The sequence below is a fragment of the Carcharhinus amblyrhynchos genome, chromosome 8 (assembly GCF_965287045.1).
Source record: "Carcharhinus amblyrhynchos chromosome 8, sCarAmb.v2.hapA, whole genome shotgun sequence".
In the NCBI taxonomy this organism is placed as follows: Eukaryota; Metazoa; Chordata; class Chondrichthyes; order Carcharhiniformes; family Carcharhinidae; genus Carcharhinus; species Carcharhinus amblyrhynchos.
Window position 1 is genome coordinate 88,668,616 of NC_137331.1, and position 20,572 is coordinate 88,689,187.

The following is a 20,572-nucleotide window of genomic DNA, read 5'->3' on the forward strand; positions in this document are numbered from 1 at the left end:
ACCTGTTAAACCCATAACCACTACCATTTAGAAGGACAAGAGCAGCAGATACATGGAAACACTACCATCTGCACATTCCCCTCCAAGCCACACACCATCCTGAGTTGGAATTATATCACTATTCCTTCACTTGCTTTGTCAAAATCCCCAAGCTCCCATTCTAACATTACTACACTAGGTGAAATGTAGCGGTTCAAGAAGAAAACTGACTGTTGCCTTCTCAAGGGAAATTAGGTGCTGACCTTGCCAAAAATCTCCAAGAATGAAAAATAAATCTGGAATTTTGAAAAAGGATGTGGTCTTATTGAAACAAATATGATTCTGAGATGACTTGGCAGGATAGATACTGAGAGGCTACATCCCCTAGTTATACAGTTAAAAACTCTGGGTCATAGTATTAGGAAAAGGGGATGCTATTTCAGACTGAGACAAAATGACATTTCTTCAATAATGAGTCTTGGAATTCTCTATTTCATAGGACTGTGGATGCTCAGTCATGGAGTAAATTCAAGGCTGAACACGATCAATTTTTAGACTCTTAAGCAATCAAGAAATATGGGGATCAGGTCAGAAAGTGAAGTAGAGATATCAGTCACAATCTTATTAAATGGCAGGACAGGCTCCATTACTTTCCAGCCATGCTTTTCAGAAGCAGTTGCAGGAACTTCTGTTGCATGAATGAGGCTTCCCTTTAAGAGATGCAGGCTCATTGTACATTGTACAAAAATCTCCTTGTGATTTTTATAAATGACCTGGATGAGGAAGTGGAGGGATGGGTTGGTAAGTTTGCCGATGACACAAAGGTTGGAGGTGTTGTGGATAGTTTGGAGGGATGTCAGAAGTTGAAACGAGACATAGATAGGATGCAAGACTGGGCAGAGAAGTGGCAGATGGACTTCAGCCCCGATAAGTGTGTGATGGTTCATTTTGGCAGGTCAAATGGGATGGCAGGATATAATATTAAGGGTAAGACTGTTAGCAGTGTGGAAGATCAGAAGGATCTCGGGGTCCGGGTTCATAGGATGCTCAAATCAGCTTCGCAGGTAGAGGATGTGGTTAAGAAGGTGTATGGTGTACTGGCCTTCATCAATCGATGAATTGAGTTTAGGAGTCAGGAGATAATGCTGCAGCTATATAAGACCCAGCTCAGACCCCACTTGGAGTACTGTGCTCAGTCCTCGTCGCCTCATTACAGGAAGGATATGGAAACCATTGAAAAAGTGCTGAGGAGATTTACAAGGATGTTGCCAGGATTAGGTGGCATGCCTTATGAGGATAGGTTGAGAGAGCTCAGTCTTTTCTCCTTTACAGAGACGAAGGATGAGAGGTGACCTGATAGAGGTTTATAAGATGTTGAGAGGTATTGATCGAGTGGATTCTCGGAGGCTATTTCCCAGGGCTGAAATGACTGCCACAAGAGGACACAGGTTTAAGGTGCTGGGGAGTAGGTACGGATGAGATGTCGGGGTAAGTTTTTCACTCAGAGGGTGGTGGGTGCGTGGAATCGGCTGCCAGCAGTGGTGGTGGAAACGGATTCGATAGGGTCTTTTAAGAGACTCTTGGATAAGTACATGGGACTTAGTAAGATAGAGGGTTATAGGTAAGCCTAGTAGGTAAGGATATATTCGGTGCAACTTGTGGTCCGAAGGTCCTGTTTGTGCTGTAGTTTTTCTATGTTCTATGTTCTATTGTCCCTAGTCATCCATGGACTTGGGACTCCCTGTGAAAATGTAGTCAGTTATGCTCAGCCCTGAACCACACGCGGAAAACATTCAGATGAGCGGGCAGCACAAAGTTTGCGAACTGTCCCCCTCAATGGGATTTGCTGTGGGCTACTCGCAAATGGCAATCTCTAAACCTGATACCCCTCTAGTCAATTTCTCAATAGGAAGAATTGTCATGTAGATAATGGGAGAGGCTTGTCAAGTTCAGAAATCATCCTTGACGCAGATAGGGGAGTCGGGAAAATTTCCAGTGGGAATTCTAAGGCAGGAGTTTCATTGCTAGGGACCGGATGTGAGCTAGAGTAAGGCCAGCTGACCTGGGAAGAGTGTGGAGATAGTCACCATTGTTGCTAGTTGCAGAGACAGGCTATTTAATAAGCCTGTCTTGGTGCCATGGTCTTTGTACCAGTGAAAAAACACAAAGGCATTTCAACCCTTACCCCTCACATCCCATTCACCCTCCAAATATTCATCGTGCCCTAGCCATGCCCAACACCCCATGTCACCTTTGTCACCAATGTCACCATGTCACCTATGTTACCTTTCCACCAAGCCTCTATGTTTCCTCATGCTCCAGTGGCAAGCTCTACCCTTCCCCCACCCCTTTAAGCCCCTCATTCCCCCAATGTCAAACTGTGGCACTTCCATGCCAATTGACCACTGTACACTTTTTAGAACCAATGAACACCATCATGTAAAATGGTAAATGTAAAAAAAAGCTTTAAAAAAGGCTGTACATTTAGCTGGGAGCCCAGACATCAGTTAGAATAGCAGAACACCTACTCTCTAGAAAAAGCATTGTTTGATTGATAGCTCAGGCTCTGATTTCTGAGTTAATTTCACAATGTTTCAAGTGTTTGTGGTTAGTGGTTTTGGAAATTTCAAGCGGCCTGGATGATTGACACTCTTTTTAGGTTCTCCAGACTTTTTTTCCAGCAAGGAAAAATGATCAAAGGATCACATTTTTTCAAAGCTTTGCGCATCCCACTTTACAGTGTGGTGTTCTTCGGTTCTAAGAAGTGCATAGTGAATCAAAGGCCATGGAAGTGCTAGGCTTGGCAAAGGGCAAAACTTGCCATAGGGACTTGAGGGGACATAGGGACTGTCTTGAGGGACCTGATAAGGTGGATGGAAGGGCAGAATTTGGGTTGGGGACATGAGGGGACAGAGGCTGGGTGAAAGAGCAGAACCTGGCATCAGTGGTATGAGTGGCCTTTGGGGGTGGATAGGGTTGTGTAACTTGACACAGGAGAATTAGGGGGCCTTTGCACTTACCTTTTAAAGGATCACCTTATGTATACAGGGATTCACGATTCCTCTAATGTGCTGTGAGCCACAAATCTTTACAAGCCTGGTCTAACTCCATGAAAATTGTGGAGGAGTAGGAGATATCGATCTCTGCAATGGAACCAACAAGGTTGCGGGCACTGGATACCAGCTTCCGACAGCAGTCCGCACTTTTTAAAGGCACTCCCAAAAACTGTCCAGTTCAGGAATGGGGTTGGGAATCCCAGAATAAGGGCCCATCCACCATTTTTAAAGGGCTCTTGACTCAATTATTTAAAAGAAAAAAAAATTTTCCGTTCTTTTCCTTCTTGTCTTGAAGGTGCTGACAGTTATTGGGGCACAGTTTCACATGCACCTGCAATACACTGGCACTTTGTTCTGATTGTGACTATGAACACAGGATTCAACTGTGGAGGTTTTACCATCCCCGTTCTCAACCAATAGTCACTCGACCACAGCTTCTAGCAGGAATTATGGCTGATCTTTCTCTTCCCGAACTGGTGGGGAAGGGGAGGGGTGTCTTTGAAACCAAACTGGACCACCCAATTTCTTCCCTGATAAAATTAGCTATCTCAGCATGGATCAGGGATTATTGCAGGATTCCTCTGGTGCTGTAGGCCCCTTTTCCATATTATTTGGGGCATTACACCTATTAAAGATTCCACTGACTAAACTTTCTCAGTGTGGTTCATGCTCTAAAGTAAGTTAGGAGGATCGACGTATGAACAAGATATGAGAGATTTGGAAACCAATCCATCCAGTTGGGGTAACTGAGTATTTCCTCACACAGTATTTGTTTTATGACTGACAACAAACTATTAATCTGTGACACCAATTTGTCACCTCTCTTTGAGTGTGTTTAATTTGCTCTTGCAGCAGTGCCCTTTAGGATATGCATGAGGCAAAACATCTGGTTACTCATTAATACAGAAGCTTCAGTACACTGGTATTTTCACTGAAGCCTAAGCATGCTTGATGCCTGAATAAAGAAACCAAATGCCAATTAGAAATAAGCTATTGATGAAAGTGTTGGGAGTTACTTGTCACTGATATGTAAGGCTTATACTAGTTGTTTGTTGAGCTGTGTAAATCCAGGGACTCCTCCTGTAGTTGACTTTGTTGATTGGCTAGACGTACTCCATCTTACTAACACCATGTCTCTGACTACACGTTGACACAAACAAGAGGACAAGTATTCGTGCTTAATCCTAAAGGCTGTTGTTGGTAAACATTTCACTCCCTGCATCAGCCCCTGCCTCCACTCGACGCCACAGCTTAGATAAAGATTGAGGCAGGATTGTTTACTCTTATCACTCTATCTATGGCACACTTCCATTTCTTTTGCCACTGAGCGACTGATTAGTCTTCAAACAGGAGTAGTACTGTCAATTAAACAGCAGCACGCCCACCGAAGAGTATTCAGCTCGCTAAGTTCAGCGCAGCAGACAGGAACAATAGAGGAAAGTAGCAATGCTAATCAAAGTGCAAGTCCCATCAAGCAGATGGAGCACCGTGGTTACAGCAAACCACGGAAAGGGCATTTTGTCCCTACAGCCATCGCCCGCTGTGTGCTTTTCTTTGCTTCAAATTTGAGCTCTATCAAGACTCCATTGATTTCTAAAGCTTGTGCAGTTGAAAGGAATGCAGCTCATTTTCTGAGCATTTTAGTTCATCAAAGCGACCATAATCCAAAGCATGTTACATCATTAAATACCAGAGAGCACACAATCTGGGACTTAAGGGCTGCAGTTGCCATGAAAAATGATTCTTCGGATGCAGCTGACGCATCTACCAGCTGGCAGCGGACCTGACACATGATGGGTTGATGTTGTGTTCAGAGTTGTAGATGTTGGTTTATTTATTTATTGAAACTGAGACACAAGCTAGTTCCCGAATGAGATCCAAAGTTTGCAGTTCAAAAGATCACTGGGCTTCCATTTGTTACCCCATTATGATCCTCCAGTTGAGTCCCAGTGGTGCTCTAATGCTGATCATCATGAGTCTATGTTACCAATATTTCTCGTGATTTGACATCTCCTTGCCTCGTCCTCGCAATATCTCTGTGGTTACAGATCCTCACAATATGCCCACTTATTCTGACAATTATGTCTGAAAATTGCTTAATGTTTCTTCTAGCCTACTTGTATCCACAGTAATCTTATTTTTAAAAAAACTTTAATTTCCCCTATTTTAAATACAACATTTGAACACTAATGGTTTAACTGTAAGTAATGTCTTTTAAAAGAAAGTATAGTTTCCTACTCATCAAATTGAGAGTTGAGTGCTGTGAAGTGCAATCATTTCCCATTTCAGGGATCCAGTCTTTGCAAGAAGAATTTGCAAGTCAGATATCACACAAGGCAGATGGAGAGTAAAGCTGTATCTACCTTCCCTCTACAAAATGCATTAACACCAATCTCAGAAGAGCAGCCTGCACCAAGTCGTGAGATTTCCACCTCTTGTGCCAGCACTCCCTTTTTTTTGCCTCTCTAATGAGATTGCCAGTTCTGTGCTAAATTTAAGGGAAGTGGCTCTCTGCTTAACTTGAGACTACACAGACTCATTTTGCACGAGATGCTTACAGCCAAAGGATAGAGGACTTCTTTCAAACCCACCTTCACTGAATTGGAAATGAAGCTTCAGAACTAAAAACACGCCGTGCTAACAACCTACTGCATCCCAACTACCCACTCAGGAACATCATTGTGTAGATTATTTAACAATGAAACTCTTCAGTTTTGATTTTTTCCCCGTCCTAATTACTCTGTTACATAAGCAATATCCATTTCAGCTGGGAGGATAGGGGTAGGCCACACTGGCAATTTTGAAGGTGGGTTTGCTGGACATCAGATATGAGATTTCTCTTTGAGAGAGATCGGAAGTGCGCTTCCATTTCGGAGTTGATCTTTTATGTATACCAGCATATCTCTCATGACATTGCTCGGTGAGTCAGCCTACACCATGGGATTTGTTACATCCATCCGACCAGACAAATGGACTATACTAAATGTTTTAGCAAAAGATTACAAATCTGACAGTGCAGCACTCCCTCACTAATGCACTAAAGTGTCAGTTGCGATTATGTGCTGAAACCCTGAAGTGGGAATTGAACTTATACTTGACTGACTGAGACAAGCATGCTATCACTGAAGCGAATTCTCACTTTTACAGAGTCAACTGGGACGAAGAAAAACACTGATCCCAAGTGAAAAGGGATGAGAAAAGATTAGAGAGGCTTTGACTGTACAGTCTGAAAAAAAGCAATTAAGAAAGACCTTCATTGAAATCTGTAAAATATTAAATAGCATAGATAAATTACACTCAGATTATTACTTTTAATTAAGGCAGGGAAGTAAAACCAGAGGACATACTTGGAAATCACTGATTTTTTTAAGCTATCAGAATTTTTTATTAAAGGCGGAATAAATATTTGAAATAAATCTGGGTCATAGAGAAAGATTGAAATTCTTCAAATTGTGGTTAGGTATTTTGATAGCAAGAGTTAGCATAATGGAACAATGAGGTTTGATAGGGAAAGACATCTTTTTTCTTCCAGGGCTTCTCAAAATTTCACATGTGTGCTAAAACTGTTCTTGAGATATTTATAAATGATTAAAATGCCAACACAAAAGAGATAAGTTTTGTCAATTAGGGGCAGCAGGGAGTGAGCATCCCAAGATATCATCTGGCTTCTTGCAGAAATGCTGAGTGTTTGTCAATGCCCTTGTTCTACATAAAATTACAAATTAAAACTCTTCTAAGGACTTTGTGATACATCGTAACAATGTTACATTTTAGGAGACTCTGTCTTTGGCATGAGATATTAAATCAACAACTTTTTCTGTTTCTCGGGTGGAGTAAACTTTTCTATGGCAGAATCTGAACAGGAAGGAGTTCTTTTGGGATCTTGGTTAACCTTCTTTCCCCCTGAAGCTAATTGAAACATTATCTGGTCACTTATTGATTTCATTGCCTCTGAAATATGTAGGCCATTACCTGGCCATCATTGTTAATCAATTGGTTGAAGTTCTGATGAATGAGAAAATATCATATGAACACGGGCTTTGTAATTTGTACACAATTGTTATTCTGCACACGAAAGACTCCATTCCTCAAGAGAGGTGGTGAGCGAGAGTAGCTGCTTAACGTAAGTTCTCTGAGAATTAGTCCTAATTGATGTGTTGAAAATCTCCCCTTCCCCAATTGGTTTAAGCAGTTATAAGCCCAGCCCAAAAATCTGCCATAATGCAGAATTAATTTGCAATCTTACACCAGAAGGTTATGTTGACTGGAGTGAGAAATGTAATTGGGTGGGTACTTCTCTGAGTTTGAGCCGGAGAAGGTTTCCGTGTTCTGCATCCAAGCTGTCCTGAGGTAGATAAGAGCAAAAGTCTTGATGCTCTCATTGATGCAAGTGTGGGCCCATGTTCACATGCTTTGTCTCAGTTGGTAGCACTCTCTGAGTCGGAAAGTAAAAGCAAATGTGGAGAGAGAACAGAGCCAACATTTTGAGTCTGGATGACTCTGATGAAGGGTGATCCAGACTCAAAACATTAGCTCTATTCCCTTTCCACAGATGCTATCAGATCTGTGAAGATTTTCCAGCATTTTCTCCTTTTGAGTCAGAAGAATTTTGGTTCAAGTTTCACTCCTGGACTTGAGCACAAAATTCTAGATTGACATTCCAGTGCAGTATTGAGGGAGTATTGAATATTAAGTTGCAGTTATGGAGATGCCACTTTTTCAAAGAGGCATTAAACTGAGACCCCACCTACCCTGTAAGGTGAATGTAAAAGATGTCATGGCACCATCTCGAAAAAGAGCAGCAAATTAGGCGTTTTGATAAGGTACCTCACAAGAGGTTACTGCAGAAGGTCAGAGGACATGGAGTTGGGGGTAGGGTGTTAGCGTGGATAGAGGATTGGTTGTCAAATAGGAGGCAGAGAGTGGGGGTCAATGGGTGCTATTCGGATTGGCGGTTGGTGACTAGTGGGGTGCCCCAGGGGTCGGTGCTGGGGCCTCAGCTATTTACCATTTATATAGATGATCTGGAGGAGGGAACCGAGTGTAGGGTGTCGAAATTTGCTGATGACACCAAGATTGGGGGAAAGGCAAATTGTGTGGAGGGTGTGGAGAGTCTGCAGAAGGATCTAGATAGGCTGGGCGAATGGGCCAGGAAATGGCAAATGGAATTTAATGTTGGCAAGTGTGAGGTGGTCCACTTTGGTAGGAAGAATGGTAGGAAGGACTATTACTTACGTGGCGAAAAACTGCAGCAGGCGACGGTGCAGAGGGACCTCGGGGTCCTTGTGCATGAGTCGCAAAAACCCAGCCTGCAGGTGCAGCAGGTGGTCAGGAAGGCGAATGGGATGCTGGCCTTCATAGCGAGGGGGATTGAATATAAAAGTAGGGAGGTCTTGCTGCAGCTGTATAGGGCATTGGTGAGGCCGCAGCTGGAGTACTGTGTGCAGTTTTGGGCGCCGCACCTGCGCAAGGATATTTTGGCCTTGGAGGGAGTGCAGAGGAGGTTTACTAGGCTGATACCGGAGTTGAGGGGGTTGAGCTATGAGGAGAGGCTGAATAAACTAGGCTTGTACTCGTTAGAGTTTAGAAGAATGAGGGGAGATCTCATTGAGACGTATAAGATGATGAATGGGATGGATAGGATAGAGGTGGAAAGACTCTTCCCGCTCAAAAAAGACAGTAGGACTAGGGGGCACAGCCTCAAGATAAAGGGGGGGCGGTTCAGAACGGAGTTGAGGAGGAACTTCTTCACTCAAAGGGTGGTGAATCTCTGGAATTCTCTGCCCGTTGAAGTGGTGGAGGCTGCCTCGCTAAATATTTTTAAGAAGCGGGTTGATGGGTTTTTGATAAGAGAGGGGATTAAGGGTTATGGGGAGAGGGCGGGAAAGTGGAACTGAGCCACGACAGATCAGCCATGATCTTATTGAATGGCGGGGCAGGCTCGAAGGGCCAGATGGCCTACTCCTGCTCCTATTTCTTATGTTCTTATGTTCTTATGTTCAAATTAGCCTTGTTGCCCTGGCCAATATTTATCATTTAATCAAAATTACATTATCATTTTATTGTGGGACTCTGCTGTACATAATTTGGCAGCCACATTTCCTACATTATGTCAGTGACTGCACTTCATAGTTGCTTCATTGGCTGTAAAGTGGGTGGCAAGGTGGCACAGTTGTTAGCACTGCTGCCTCACAGCGCCAGGGACCTGTGTTCGATTCCCGGCTTGGGTCACTGTCCAGCTGGAGTTTGCATGTTTTCCCTGTGTCTGTGTGGGTTTTCTCCGGGTGCTCTGGTTTTCTCCCACAGTCCAAGGATGTGCAGATTAGATGAATTGGCTATGCTAAATTTTCCCTCAGGGTACCCTAACAGGCGCCAGAGCGTGGCAACTAGGGGATTTTCACAGTAACTTCATTGCAGTGTGAATGTATGCCTACTTGTGACCAATAAATAAACTTTAACTTTAAGAGCTTTGAGACTTTCTAAGGTCATGAAAATGTGCAATAAAAATTTAAGGGCACAATCTTACTGGCTGTTCACATCATATTCCCACTGCAGTGAGATTGGAGAATTTGGCACTCAGTCAAATCTCCATTCACTATGGGAAAATCCCACTGCTTGAATGGGGATAACATTTTGGCCTAAGTCTTTTTTCTGTTGCATTGTTAATTTTCATTGTGCTGAACGTAACATTTTTAACATTGTGCTGAACATTTTTACCATTTTCACAGTTCTATTTTTGCAGGTCAGGATGTTGCAATTAACAGTGTTCACTTGCAGTTGGAAAAATGAAATGTATTGTGAAAAGGTCATCATGAGCCACGTAGAGAGAAATGTGCAAGACCATGTGGTGACTATTGATTGTTTTTCAGGCGAAGACTGGTACCTATCCCATTTGACAATCAACGTATTAAGGGAAAGCTTTCCAGAATGGACTATGCAGTTGTTCCCCTATCTCACAGTGGTATCTTCTGATGCTCCCAAGGGTACACCCATTTTCCAGCTTTCTGCACGGGATGATTCAGATCATTCCACTGATGGAATAGAATACTACTTAACAGAAGGTAAAAAAAAGTCAGAGAATTCTTATACATGCCAAGTGTTTCAAAATAGGAGTTTTTGTAATTTTGTTTTGTATTCCCCTTTTTCCATGGTCCATCCCAACCCATGTACCTCAGCCAATGCTATTCTTAATCCAGCCACCAGCCCAAAGTTTAGGATTAACTGAGTTGGCATTCCAATATCCATTCTTCCCACCGGCAATTCTTCCCCACCCCCAACCCACTCCAGCTCACCAGATCAATTTTTCATCCCTTTACTGATAACTTTGTTCCCCCTTTCTCTTGTATAAAAGTGTTGGCTTCTTGTTGAGGTTACAGCTGCTCTTTGTATTTTATGAACAGAGATTATTTATGTGCAATGAAGTTATAGTCAGCAATGTTATTTCTAACCTTCTTCCAAAGTTTGCAGATATTTTGCTCAAGCGAGCACTCTCCTCCAACTGAAGGCTCACACATTGACACCAGCAAGCAATTAATTAATGATCCTTGAGAAAGAGCCTGATCTTGTCATCCCATATTCAGACACAATGGCTGGGATTTAAGGTGGGGTCTCGTCCACTAGTTGGGGAAGTGGTGGGAGACCCATGTCACTGTTCTCCGGGAGTCCTGATATTACCCTGAAATAATCAGACACTTACCCTGGGCCGCATCAGGCCTCCTGTCAGAGTAAACCTGGTAAGGTGGAAATCCTGCCCCTGAAATCTGCCAAACACCAGAGGTTGGCTGCTCTTCTATAGTGAAGGCTCGCCCAGAGGGGGGAGGGGATATTAAATTCTGTCCAAATTTTCCAGGGGCCATTGAATTGCAGTTATGAATGGGAACCAATGAAGGCATTGAGAAATCTTAGGAAAAGTCTGGATAAGTATCTCATTGCTACAAAACTGTCACTGATCAATAAGCAGTGAGTTGACTTGGAAGAGTATAAAAAAACAATTTAGGCTGAAGTGCTGCAGAGTTCTGTAGATGAAACCATTGAGGCATCTTTATGGTGGAAACAGGCCGTTCTACCTATTTAGGATATGTTCTGGTTAGGCAGCCACATGATATGATGAATGTCTCCATGAGTGTGGCGAAGTGGATAATTCATGAATGAGTTTTGGACAAGTTCTCAAATGACAGTATTCATCATCTCATATCACAATATAAGGACATAAGAAATAGGAGCTAGAGTAGGCCATTCAGTCCCTCAAACCTGTTCCATCATTCAATGAGATTATGGCTGATCTTGTATTTGAATACCATTTTCCATGTATTGTTTGACATTTTTAATATGTCAAATCTTATCAATCTCTATCTTGAATATAGTCAATGACAGAGCCTCCACAGCCCTCTGTGGCAAAAAATTCCAAAGATTTACCAGCCTCCAAGTGAAGATATTCTTCCCCCTTTCAGTCCTAATGGTCTGTTCCTTATTTGAGACAGTGTCCCCTGATTCTAGGATCCCAGGCAAGGAAAACAGTCTTCCTGCATCTAGTCTGTTGAAACCTGCAAGAATGTTATATGTTTGAATGAGATCCCCTTTCACTCTTCTAAGCTCCAGAGAATAAAGGCCCAGTCTATTTAATTGTTCCTCATAGGACAGTCTCTCCATCTCAGGAATTAGTTTGCCTGTAAGGCAAATATATATTTCCTTTTAAAGAGACCAAAACTTCATGCAATACTCCAGATGTGATCTATGTAATTGCTGTAACTCATCTTTACTCAAATCCTCTCCTAATAAAGGGCAACATACCATTTGCCTTCTTGATTGCTTGCTGAAATTGTATGTTACCTTTCAGTGAGTCCTGATCATGGACACCCAAGTCCTTTTGAAGCTTGAAGATATCTATAAATTACACTTGTATGAGAGTTACAATTAAAAAATAGTAATTTTCATGCTTGTCACTTTTGCAAAAATCACTTTGTTTTAAAATGTTGATATTTCTTCAACCAGTGATATTTATTGTACTAATATCTCAAACCAGCCTTTGGCAATTTTGTTCATTTATGCTGAAGTCCATCCTGTTCTTTCCATCTAAAGACTTGTTCTTCCCAGTAAGGATGTTTTCAGAATCAACTAAAGGCTTGGATTTATAATGCTTTTTCTTCATGTGTGTCACATATCATGACTACAGGTGGAGAAGAGAGATTTGAAGTTGACAAGAGTTCAGGCATCATCAGGACCACTGGTTCAACTCTGCTCCGACGCAATGAATATGTGTTAACAGTGCTGGCTGTCAATAAGCGGGGAAACAAAGGCCCTCCTGCATCTATTTTCATTCTGGTTGGCTCCAGACCCCCACAGTTTACCAATGTGTCCTACAGTGTTTTTGTTTCCGAAAATACCCCAGCAGGACAACCGTAAGTACTGACTGCCACAGCTTATCAGTATAAAGCGACTGGCTCAAACATTGGCAATTTAAATAGCTGCCATTCCTCTAAATTTTCTAGATGCCTTCAGTACATCTTTGACATCATTTTGTATCAGCAGAAATAACATTCCAGAAAAGCATAGCTATGAACACTAGCAAAAAATAAGAAACTCCATTTCCAAATAAAAGTTTTATTAATTCAAAATTTTGAACCATTCTTAAATTCACAATAATATTTGATTTGATTTATTATTGTCACATGTATTGGTACACAGTGAAAAGTATTGTTTCTTGCACTATATAGACAAAGCATATCATTTATACAGAAGGAAAGGCAAGCGTGCAAAATGTAGTGCTACAGTCGTAGCTAGGATGTTGTGAAAGATCAACTTAAGGTAGGTCCATTCAAAAGTCTGATGGCAGCAGGAAAGAAGCTGTTCTTGAGCCGGTTGGTACATGCCCTCAGAATTTTGTATCTGTTTCCTGACAGAAGAAGGTGGAAAAGAGTATATCCAGGGTGCGTGGGGTCCTTAATTATGCTGGCTGCTTTTCCGTGGCAGCAAGAAGTGTAGACAGAGTCAACGAATGGGAGGCTGGTTTGTGTGATGGATTGGGCTTTGTTCACAATCCTTTGTAGTTTCTTGCAGTCTTGATCAGAACAGAAGCCATACCAAACTGCGATACGTCAGAAAGGACCCCTTCTGTGGTGCATCAGTAAAAGTTGGTGAGAGTTACAGTGGACATGCCAAATTTCCTTAGTCTCCTGAGAAAGTAGAGGCATTTGTGGGCTTTCTTAACTAGCGCTGGTGCAGAGGGACCAGAACAAATTGTCGGTGATCTGCACACCTAGAAACTTGAAGCTCTCGGCCATTTCTACTTTGTCCCCATTGATGTAGTAAGAAGTCTGACAACACAAGGTTTAAGTCCAACCAATTTATTTGATAGTAAACACGCAAGCTTTTGGGGTTTGCCCCTTTGTCAGGTGAATGGAGAGTTCTGGCCTCAGACAGAGCATACAACAGCACAGACAGTTTACAGATTACTGCAAACCCTGAAAACTTGCGAGTTTACTATCAAGTAAATCGGCTGGACTTAAACCTGGCGTTGTCAGACTTCTTACTGTGTTTACCCCAGTCCAATGCCGGCATCTCCACATCATGCCCATTGACATAGACAGGGGCATATCTTCCACTACACTTCCTGAAGTAATGACTATCTCCTTCATTTTACAGAGATTGAGGGAGAGATTATTGTCATCTCACCAATTCACCAGATTTTCTATCTCATTCCTGTATTCAGTCCTATCATTGTTTGAGATCCGACCCACTACGTTGGTGTCATCAGCAAACTTGAAAATCAAGTTGGAGGGGAATTTGGACACACGGTCAAAGATGTATAAGGAGTATAGTAAGGAGCTGAGGACACAGCCTTGCAAGGCACTGGTGTTGAGATTAATTGTGAAGGAGGTGAATGTGTTGTCAATGTGAGGCAACAAAATGTTATTTTATTGAGACTGTCATCTCACAAATATCCCTGAATCCTCAAATACTACAGAATTGTTATGGCACAGAAGGAGGCTATTTGGCCCATCGTGTCGGCTCTGGCTCTCCAAACGAGCATTATACCTTATTGTAAATCTCCCACCTTTTCCCAGTACCTCTGCATATTGTTTCTATTCAAGTAATCATCTAATACCCTCTTGAATGCCTCAATTGAACCTGCCTCCACCACACTTCCAGGCAGTACATTCCAGACCCAATCCAGTCCTTGTGTAAAAAATAATTTTCTCACATCACATTTGTTGCCTTTGCAGATCACCTTAAATCTGTGTCCTCTTGTTCCTGATTCTTTTACAAGGGGGAACAGTTTCTCCCTATCTGGTTTTCCAGCCCCTCATGCCCTCCGATTTTCAATAGCAAAAGGCTCTGGTGTAACAATGTTTTAAAGTTTCTCAGAAATAAATATGTTGTGGCCAGTAAATTCCTCAGCAATGTCATCCCTCATGGCTGCTAAAGTGGATTAAAAAAAAGGAACATGCCACTAGCTTTTAGTTCTCTGCCTGATTCACAGAGCTGAACTGCGTTACCTCAGAAAGATCAGTGATGTTGTAAATTAGGATTTTCATTTCCTGGTTTCAACTTGCACACGAACGAGATGCATTTCAATCACTAAGATATGAGTTAGGATATGAAAAAGTTTTATTTGTCTCTTTGCTTACCGTGTTTTAAGATGTTATCGTGTGTTTTAGAATAATTTGATTTAATGAGATGTGTGAATTTTTATTAAGATTTTCCAAATGACATATATAATTGTTTATTTTAAATAACTGCTGAAACATTATGTAGCCCTCCTCCCAAGATCTTTTTTTGGTTGAGACATTACCTTCTGCCTGCACGTAGGGCTGATGAATATAGTTAGTGTTATAGTTGTTAGATGTTATAGTTAGTGGGACCCTGGGTTATCCTTCTTTCCTTCCTTCCACACTATCTCCCTCCCTGCAAGTCTGCAATCCTGGTCAATCCCCTCACGCACTCTCCTTCCCCCACACCCTCATACTCTTACACCCCCCAACCCCCATCCCCTCACATCTCCCCTCATTCCTCACACTCTTACCCCCCCAACCCCCATCCTCTCATAGTCTCTTCCCATCTCTCACACTGTCCCATTCTCACAATCTCTTTCACCTCACGTGCCTGGGATCTTCAAGGCAGCTTCCTGCCTCACTCATCTGCTCATAGCTAAAGCTTGATTTGGGATGTCGCACTCTATGTCTCATGCCTCACTGTTGCTAGGCTGTCCTGGTCACCAGGACACCTCCACCACCTCCAACCCTCCTCCATCCAACCCTTCACCACTACCCCTCCTCTCCCCTTCCCACTGATGTCTTCTGTTTAGTTCATGAACTCATGCTGTGGTGTGGATTGATTGGAGGGATTGACATCTTCCAGTACCTCACTCATGTGTTTGTGCAAACCAGGGTTGTGTTTGCCTTGTTGGCCTGTAAAAAAGTTTGATTTGGATCCCCTGTGTTTACTAGATAATGATACTAATCACTACTGACTTAAACTGGTATCATTGGAGGCTCAAGCCATGGCAGCCTTTAGAATTGCAGAACACTAATGCTACCCTGAATTTTAATGCATGATGCAAGACAGTGCATGCAATCAATCCATACTCAATTCAACCATCTACCGCCCTCATATGCACATTTTCCAGTGGATGGCAATTAATGGTGGAAACTTTGACTGTATTTTCTGGTATTTAACCTGAAGAAATCAGGTTTTATATATATCTTATTTTTTTTTTCATTTGTGGGATGTGAGTGTTGCTGTTTAGGCCAGCATTTATTAACCATCCCTAGTTGCCCTTGAGAAGATGGTGGTGAGTTGCCTTCTTGAATCACTGCAGTCCCCGAGAGATCTGAATATAAGTGGTCTGGATTTGGACTTGGGGGCTCAATTTTAGATGTAAAAGGGTCAAGTGTTGAAAAGGACTGGATGTGATTAAGGAAGCATATAGTCACATTAATATATTGCATTAGTGAAATTATTATTAAACCAATACATTTTTGGAGGCAGAATGCAAAACTGTACCGTAAATTGTAAAACTTCAAAAGGAGTAAAGGAGCAGAATGACTTCAGAGGTTAAAAGTGAAAAGACCAATTGGTAAAGCTGATTTTTAAAACAGTTTATGAAATGTTAGATTTCATAATTAAGAATACAAAAGCAAAAGGATAAGGCTACACTGATAACAAAGCTTTACTCAGGCCACACTTTGCATATTGGGGTAGAAAGATGGCTGGGCTCAGACTTCAGCTCAGTCAGAAAGCCCAAGGCAAGCCCAGAGTTGGACCATGGACCTCATTAACATTTAACACTTCGGCTGTTGTCACCTGTTCTACCTTCAGAGAAAGCTGGCATTATAAACACCAACTGTCGAGCCAGTTGTCTTGCTGGCAATAACATAAATGGGAAGCCCATGAGGAGGTTGGAGTGGGGATGGAGGAGATGGTTGGGAATGACCTTGAAGGTTTACTAAAACCTTTACATTTTTGAGAAATATTTTCCATTGGCAGCTGTAGGGGAACGCTAAATATTTCAGAATGGGACAGGTCCAGCACCTGTCAACTAATCATAATTTTACAGATTGTCCTTCAACATATTTGGTGCCAGAAGTTACATATGCTTTAGGCAACTAACATAGCTAAGAATGGATCTGAACAATGTTACAGTCGGCTGAATGCACACATTGACGTTTTTACTGGTAAATTTGTCAACATTGTCCCCATCCTATGCACAAGAAAATGCTGCAATATGTACCAATACTTAGTTCGTCATGTCCAATTTGGCAACCCTACTGAATGTTAGGAATGGGTTAACTTCCCCTTTCCACTTTAGAATTTATTTACATGTTAATTGTTTAATAGACTCACTGTGATATATGAAGGGGTTACAGCTGGCACAAGGGGTTGAAGGTGTGTAGAGTTGAATCAGAAAATAAATGGAGTTTATGAAGGAGCAGGACTTACCTTTACTGAACTGCAACTGAGAGGTTCAACTACTGTAGGAAGGTTGTCAAGATGATTTGCGAGGTCTCTGCCTCAATGGCACAATGACCACTCAACATGAAAATGTCCAATGGTTGAAACAGGAATTATTGTGATTTCAAAGCAATTCTTTGAAGAGGAAAGCCAAACAAATAACAGGATTTTTATGAAAACGTGGTTATTCAAAAATTACTGTGAACAATGGAAGGTGAATTGTTCTTAGTGCCTTCAATATTTCAAACATACACAATATTTGTGCTGCCGATGCCTAAACGTATTGTGGGCAGCACATAATGCTGCAAGAGGCAGGCTAGGAGATCTGGGTTGGGTGGGGTTGCCCACACAATCAGGCAGAAAGAGGCAGGGTGGATAATTGGTCACTTCACTGACTCACTCACATTTAGTCCCGGGCATGCAGGGACAATGTCCGCCTCCTCACTTAGAAGCTGAGTTATAATGGCAATGTTACTGGCCTAGCAATCCAGAGGTCCAGGTCAATGCTCTGGGAACATGGCTTCAAACACCACCACGGTAGCTGATGGAAATTCATTTTGAATAATGAATGTGGAATTAAAAGCTAGCCTAAGTAATGGTGACCATTGTCAATTGTCGTAAAAACCCATCTGATTCATTAATGTCTTTTACGGAAGGAAATTTGACATCCTTACCTGTTCTGGTCTACAAGTGACTCCAAACACACAAACAAATTCTGAAATGGCCTATCAAACCACTCAGTTGTATCAAATCACTATGATGAATAAAAAAAAAGGAATGAAACCAGACAGACCTCCTGGCATCAACCTAGTCACCAGAAACAACAAAAACAGATCCAGCCCCGTCAACCTGCAAAGTCCCACTTACTGACATGTGAGGCCCTATGCCAAAATTGGGAGTGCTGTACCACAGACTGGTCAAGAAGCAGTGTGATTTGGCCATATTCATAGAATCGTACCTGAAAGGTAATGTCCCAAACATCACCAGCACCATCACCATCCCTGGGTCACCGGCAGAGATGGCAGCACTGTGATATATAGTGAGGAAGGAATTGCCCTGGGAGTTGTCAACACTGACTCTGGACACCAAAAAAAAGGTCAAACATGGGCAAGGATCCCTCCTGCTGGTTACCATCTACCTCAGCTAATGAATCAGTGATCCTCTATGTGGAATGTCACTAGGAAGAAGCACTGAGGGTGGCAAGGGCGCAGAATACACTCTGAGTGGGCATTTCTAATGTCTATCACCAAGAATGGCTCGGTAGCACCAATACAGACCGAGCTGACCAGGTTTTGATGGATGTAGTTGCTAGACTGGATCTGCAATGGTTGGTGAGGGAATCAAGAAGGAAAAGCCTTCTTGACCTCGTCCTCACCAATCTTCCTGTTGGAGATGCATTTATTAAGAAATGTAATTATTATCCGCCCCGATGGTAGTGAGCTACCTTCTTGAACCATTGCAGTCCCTGTGGTGTAGGTACACCCATAGTACTGTTAGGGACAGAGTTCCAGGGTTTTGATTCATCCAAGTCAGGATGATGTGTGACTTGGAGGGAAACTTGTAGGCAGTGGTGTTCCCAAGTGCCTGCTGCTCTTGTCTTAGGTGATAGCAGTTGCTAGTTTGGAAGATCCTGGTGAAGGAGCCTTGGTGAGTTGCTGCAGTGCATCTTGTAGATGGTATATACTGAAGGTGGTGAAGGGGTGCCAATCAAGCGGGTTGCTTTGTCCCAGATGGTATTGAGCTCTTTGTGTAATTTGGAGCTGCATTAATCCAGGCAAATGGAGACTATTCCATCATACTCCCGAACTGTGCCTTGCAGATGGTGCACAGGCTTTGGGGAGTCAGGAGGTGAGTTACTCACTGCAGAGTTCCCAACCTCTGACCTGCTCTTGTAGCCACAGAATGTATGCGGCTAGTTTAGTTCTGTTTCTCCCCAGTAGATACCATAGGGCAACAGACAAGAACACTAGTGGCAAGGATCGCCTGCAGCCTGCCCTTTAAATGACCACTCCCCACCCTCCCCTTAAGCAAGTTTGTTTAAGTAGGTGAAAAGTTAAAAATTGTGCTGAATACAGCAAACATCTCACTTTTGATGTTGTGGTGAGGGAGGGTCCTCAATGATGCAATCGAACCTTGGATATTACAGTGAGTAATTGCTGCAGTGATGTCCTGGGACCAAGATGATGGACCTCCAATAGCTACAATTATCTTCCCTAGTGCTTGTTATAACTCGAATCAGCAAAGAGTTTTCCTCCTAGTTCCCATTAATTTCAATTTTGCTGAGACTCCTTGATGCCACGTACTGTCGAATGGTACTTTGATGTGAAAGCATTCTCACCTCATCTTTTTGAGTCCAGCACTTTTGTCCACATTTGCACCAAGGCTGTGATGAGTTCAGTAGCCAAGTGTCTCAGCAGAACCAAAGTGAGTATCTGTGAGCAGGTTTTGCTGAGCAAAAGCAAAGCACTGTCAATGACATCTCCCATCACTTTGGTGATGATTGAGAGAAGACTAATGGCGTAATAATTGGCTGGATTGGATTTGTCCTGCTTCTCGTGGACAGGGCTTACCTGGACAATTTTACACAGTGTGGTGTAGATGTCAGTGTTGCCGCTTTAATGGAACAGCTTGGTTGTGACATGGTAGTTTTGGAGTACAAGTACTATAATACTAGGATGTTGTCAGGGCCCAAAACCAAGGCTGCATCAGCCTTCAGCCATTTTTTGACATCACGCGGAGTGAATCGAATTAGCTGAAAGCTGGCATCTGTGATGCTGGCGATTTCAGGCTATGGACCATTTATATTAGGTAAAGGATCAAAATCTACCTTAGCCTTGAACTGATTCAGTGACCCCTTGTTCGTCAGGGAAAAACATTTCTTAGTATATTGAAACTTATGGCAGAGTATTTCATATCAACTGGAGACACTGATATGGAATGTTCCATGGCTATAACTTGTACTTGTCAAAATGAAGATAGAACATTCAGATCTTCTGATATGTCGGAAATGATATTCTAGATTTTGCCCACTGTTCATCAATTAAATGAACATTTGGGGTTTGTATTTGGTGTTTAAGGAAGGCCACTAATCACAAATTAGGTCTTCTCGGACATTGTTTGTGTCTCTTTTCTGACAGATTGACAGTTGTGGAAGCCATTTCGTTCCAGAAGAAGCTTCTGTCGTACTCCTTGTTGATCAATCCCAGCAGTCTGTTCAGTATCAATCAGGACAGTGGGGAGCTGAGCCTGATCCACAGCATTGATTTTGAAAGTGAACATCACCTCTACCATTTACTGGTGCGGGTTCTGGAAGCTGACACTGGGCTCAGCAGTGTCACTGAGGTAGGACTTTGGAAGCATGAGTAATTTGAATAACTTACAACTTTATCTGATTTGATTTGATTTATTATTGTCACATGTATTGTGAAAAATATTGTTTCTTGCACGCTTTACAGACAAAGCATATTGTTCGTAGAGAAGGAAATAAGAGAGTGCAGAATGTAGTGTTACAGTCATAGCTAGGGTGTTGAGAAAGATCAACTTAATGCGAGGTAAGTCCATTCAAAAGTCTGACAGCAGCAGGGAAG

General features: G+C 42.4%; 1 protein-coding gene across 1 annotated transcript in view; it reads left to right on the forward strand.

Annotated features, from left to right (window-relative positions):
• LOC145346382 (neural-cadherin) overlaps positions 1–20,572 on the forward strand; it is a 250,739-nt gene that overhangs the window by 122,327 nt on the left and 107,840 nt on the right. The window contains exons 3-5 of the mRNA XM_080193542.1: positions 9,905–10,096; positions 12,208–12,433; positions 20,123–20,327. Of these exons, the coding sequence (XP_080049668.1) occupies positions 9,905–10,096; positions 12,208–12,433; positions 20,123–20,327 (623 nt within the window). The remainder of the gene's footprint in view (positions 1–9,904; positions 10,097–12,207; positions 12,434–20,122; positions 20,328–20,572) is intronic.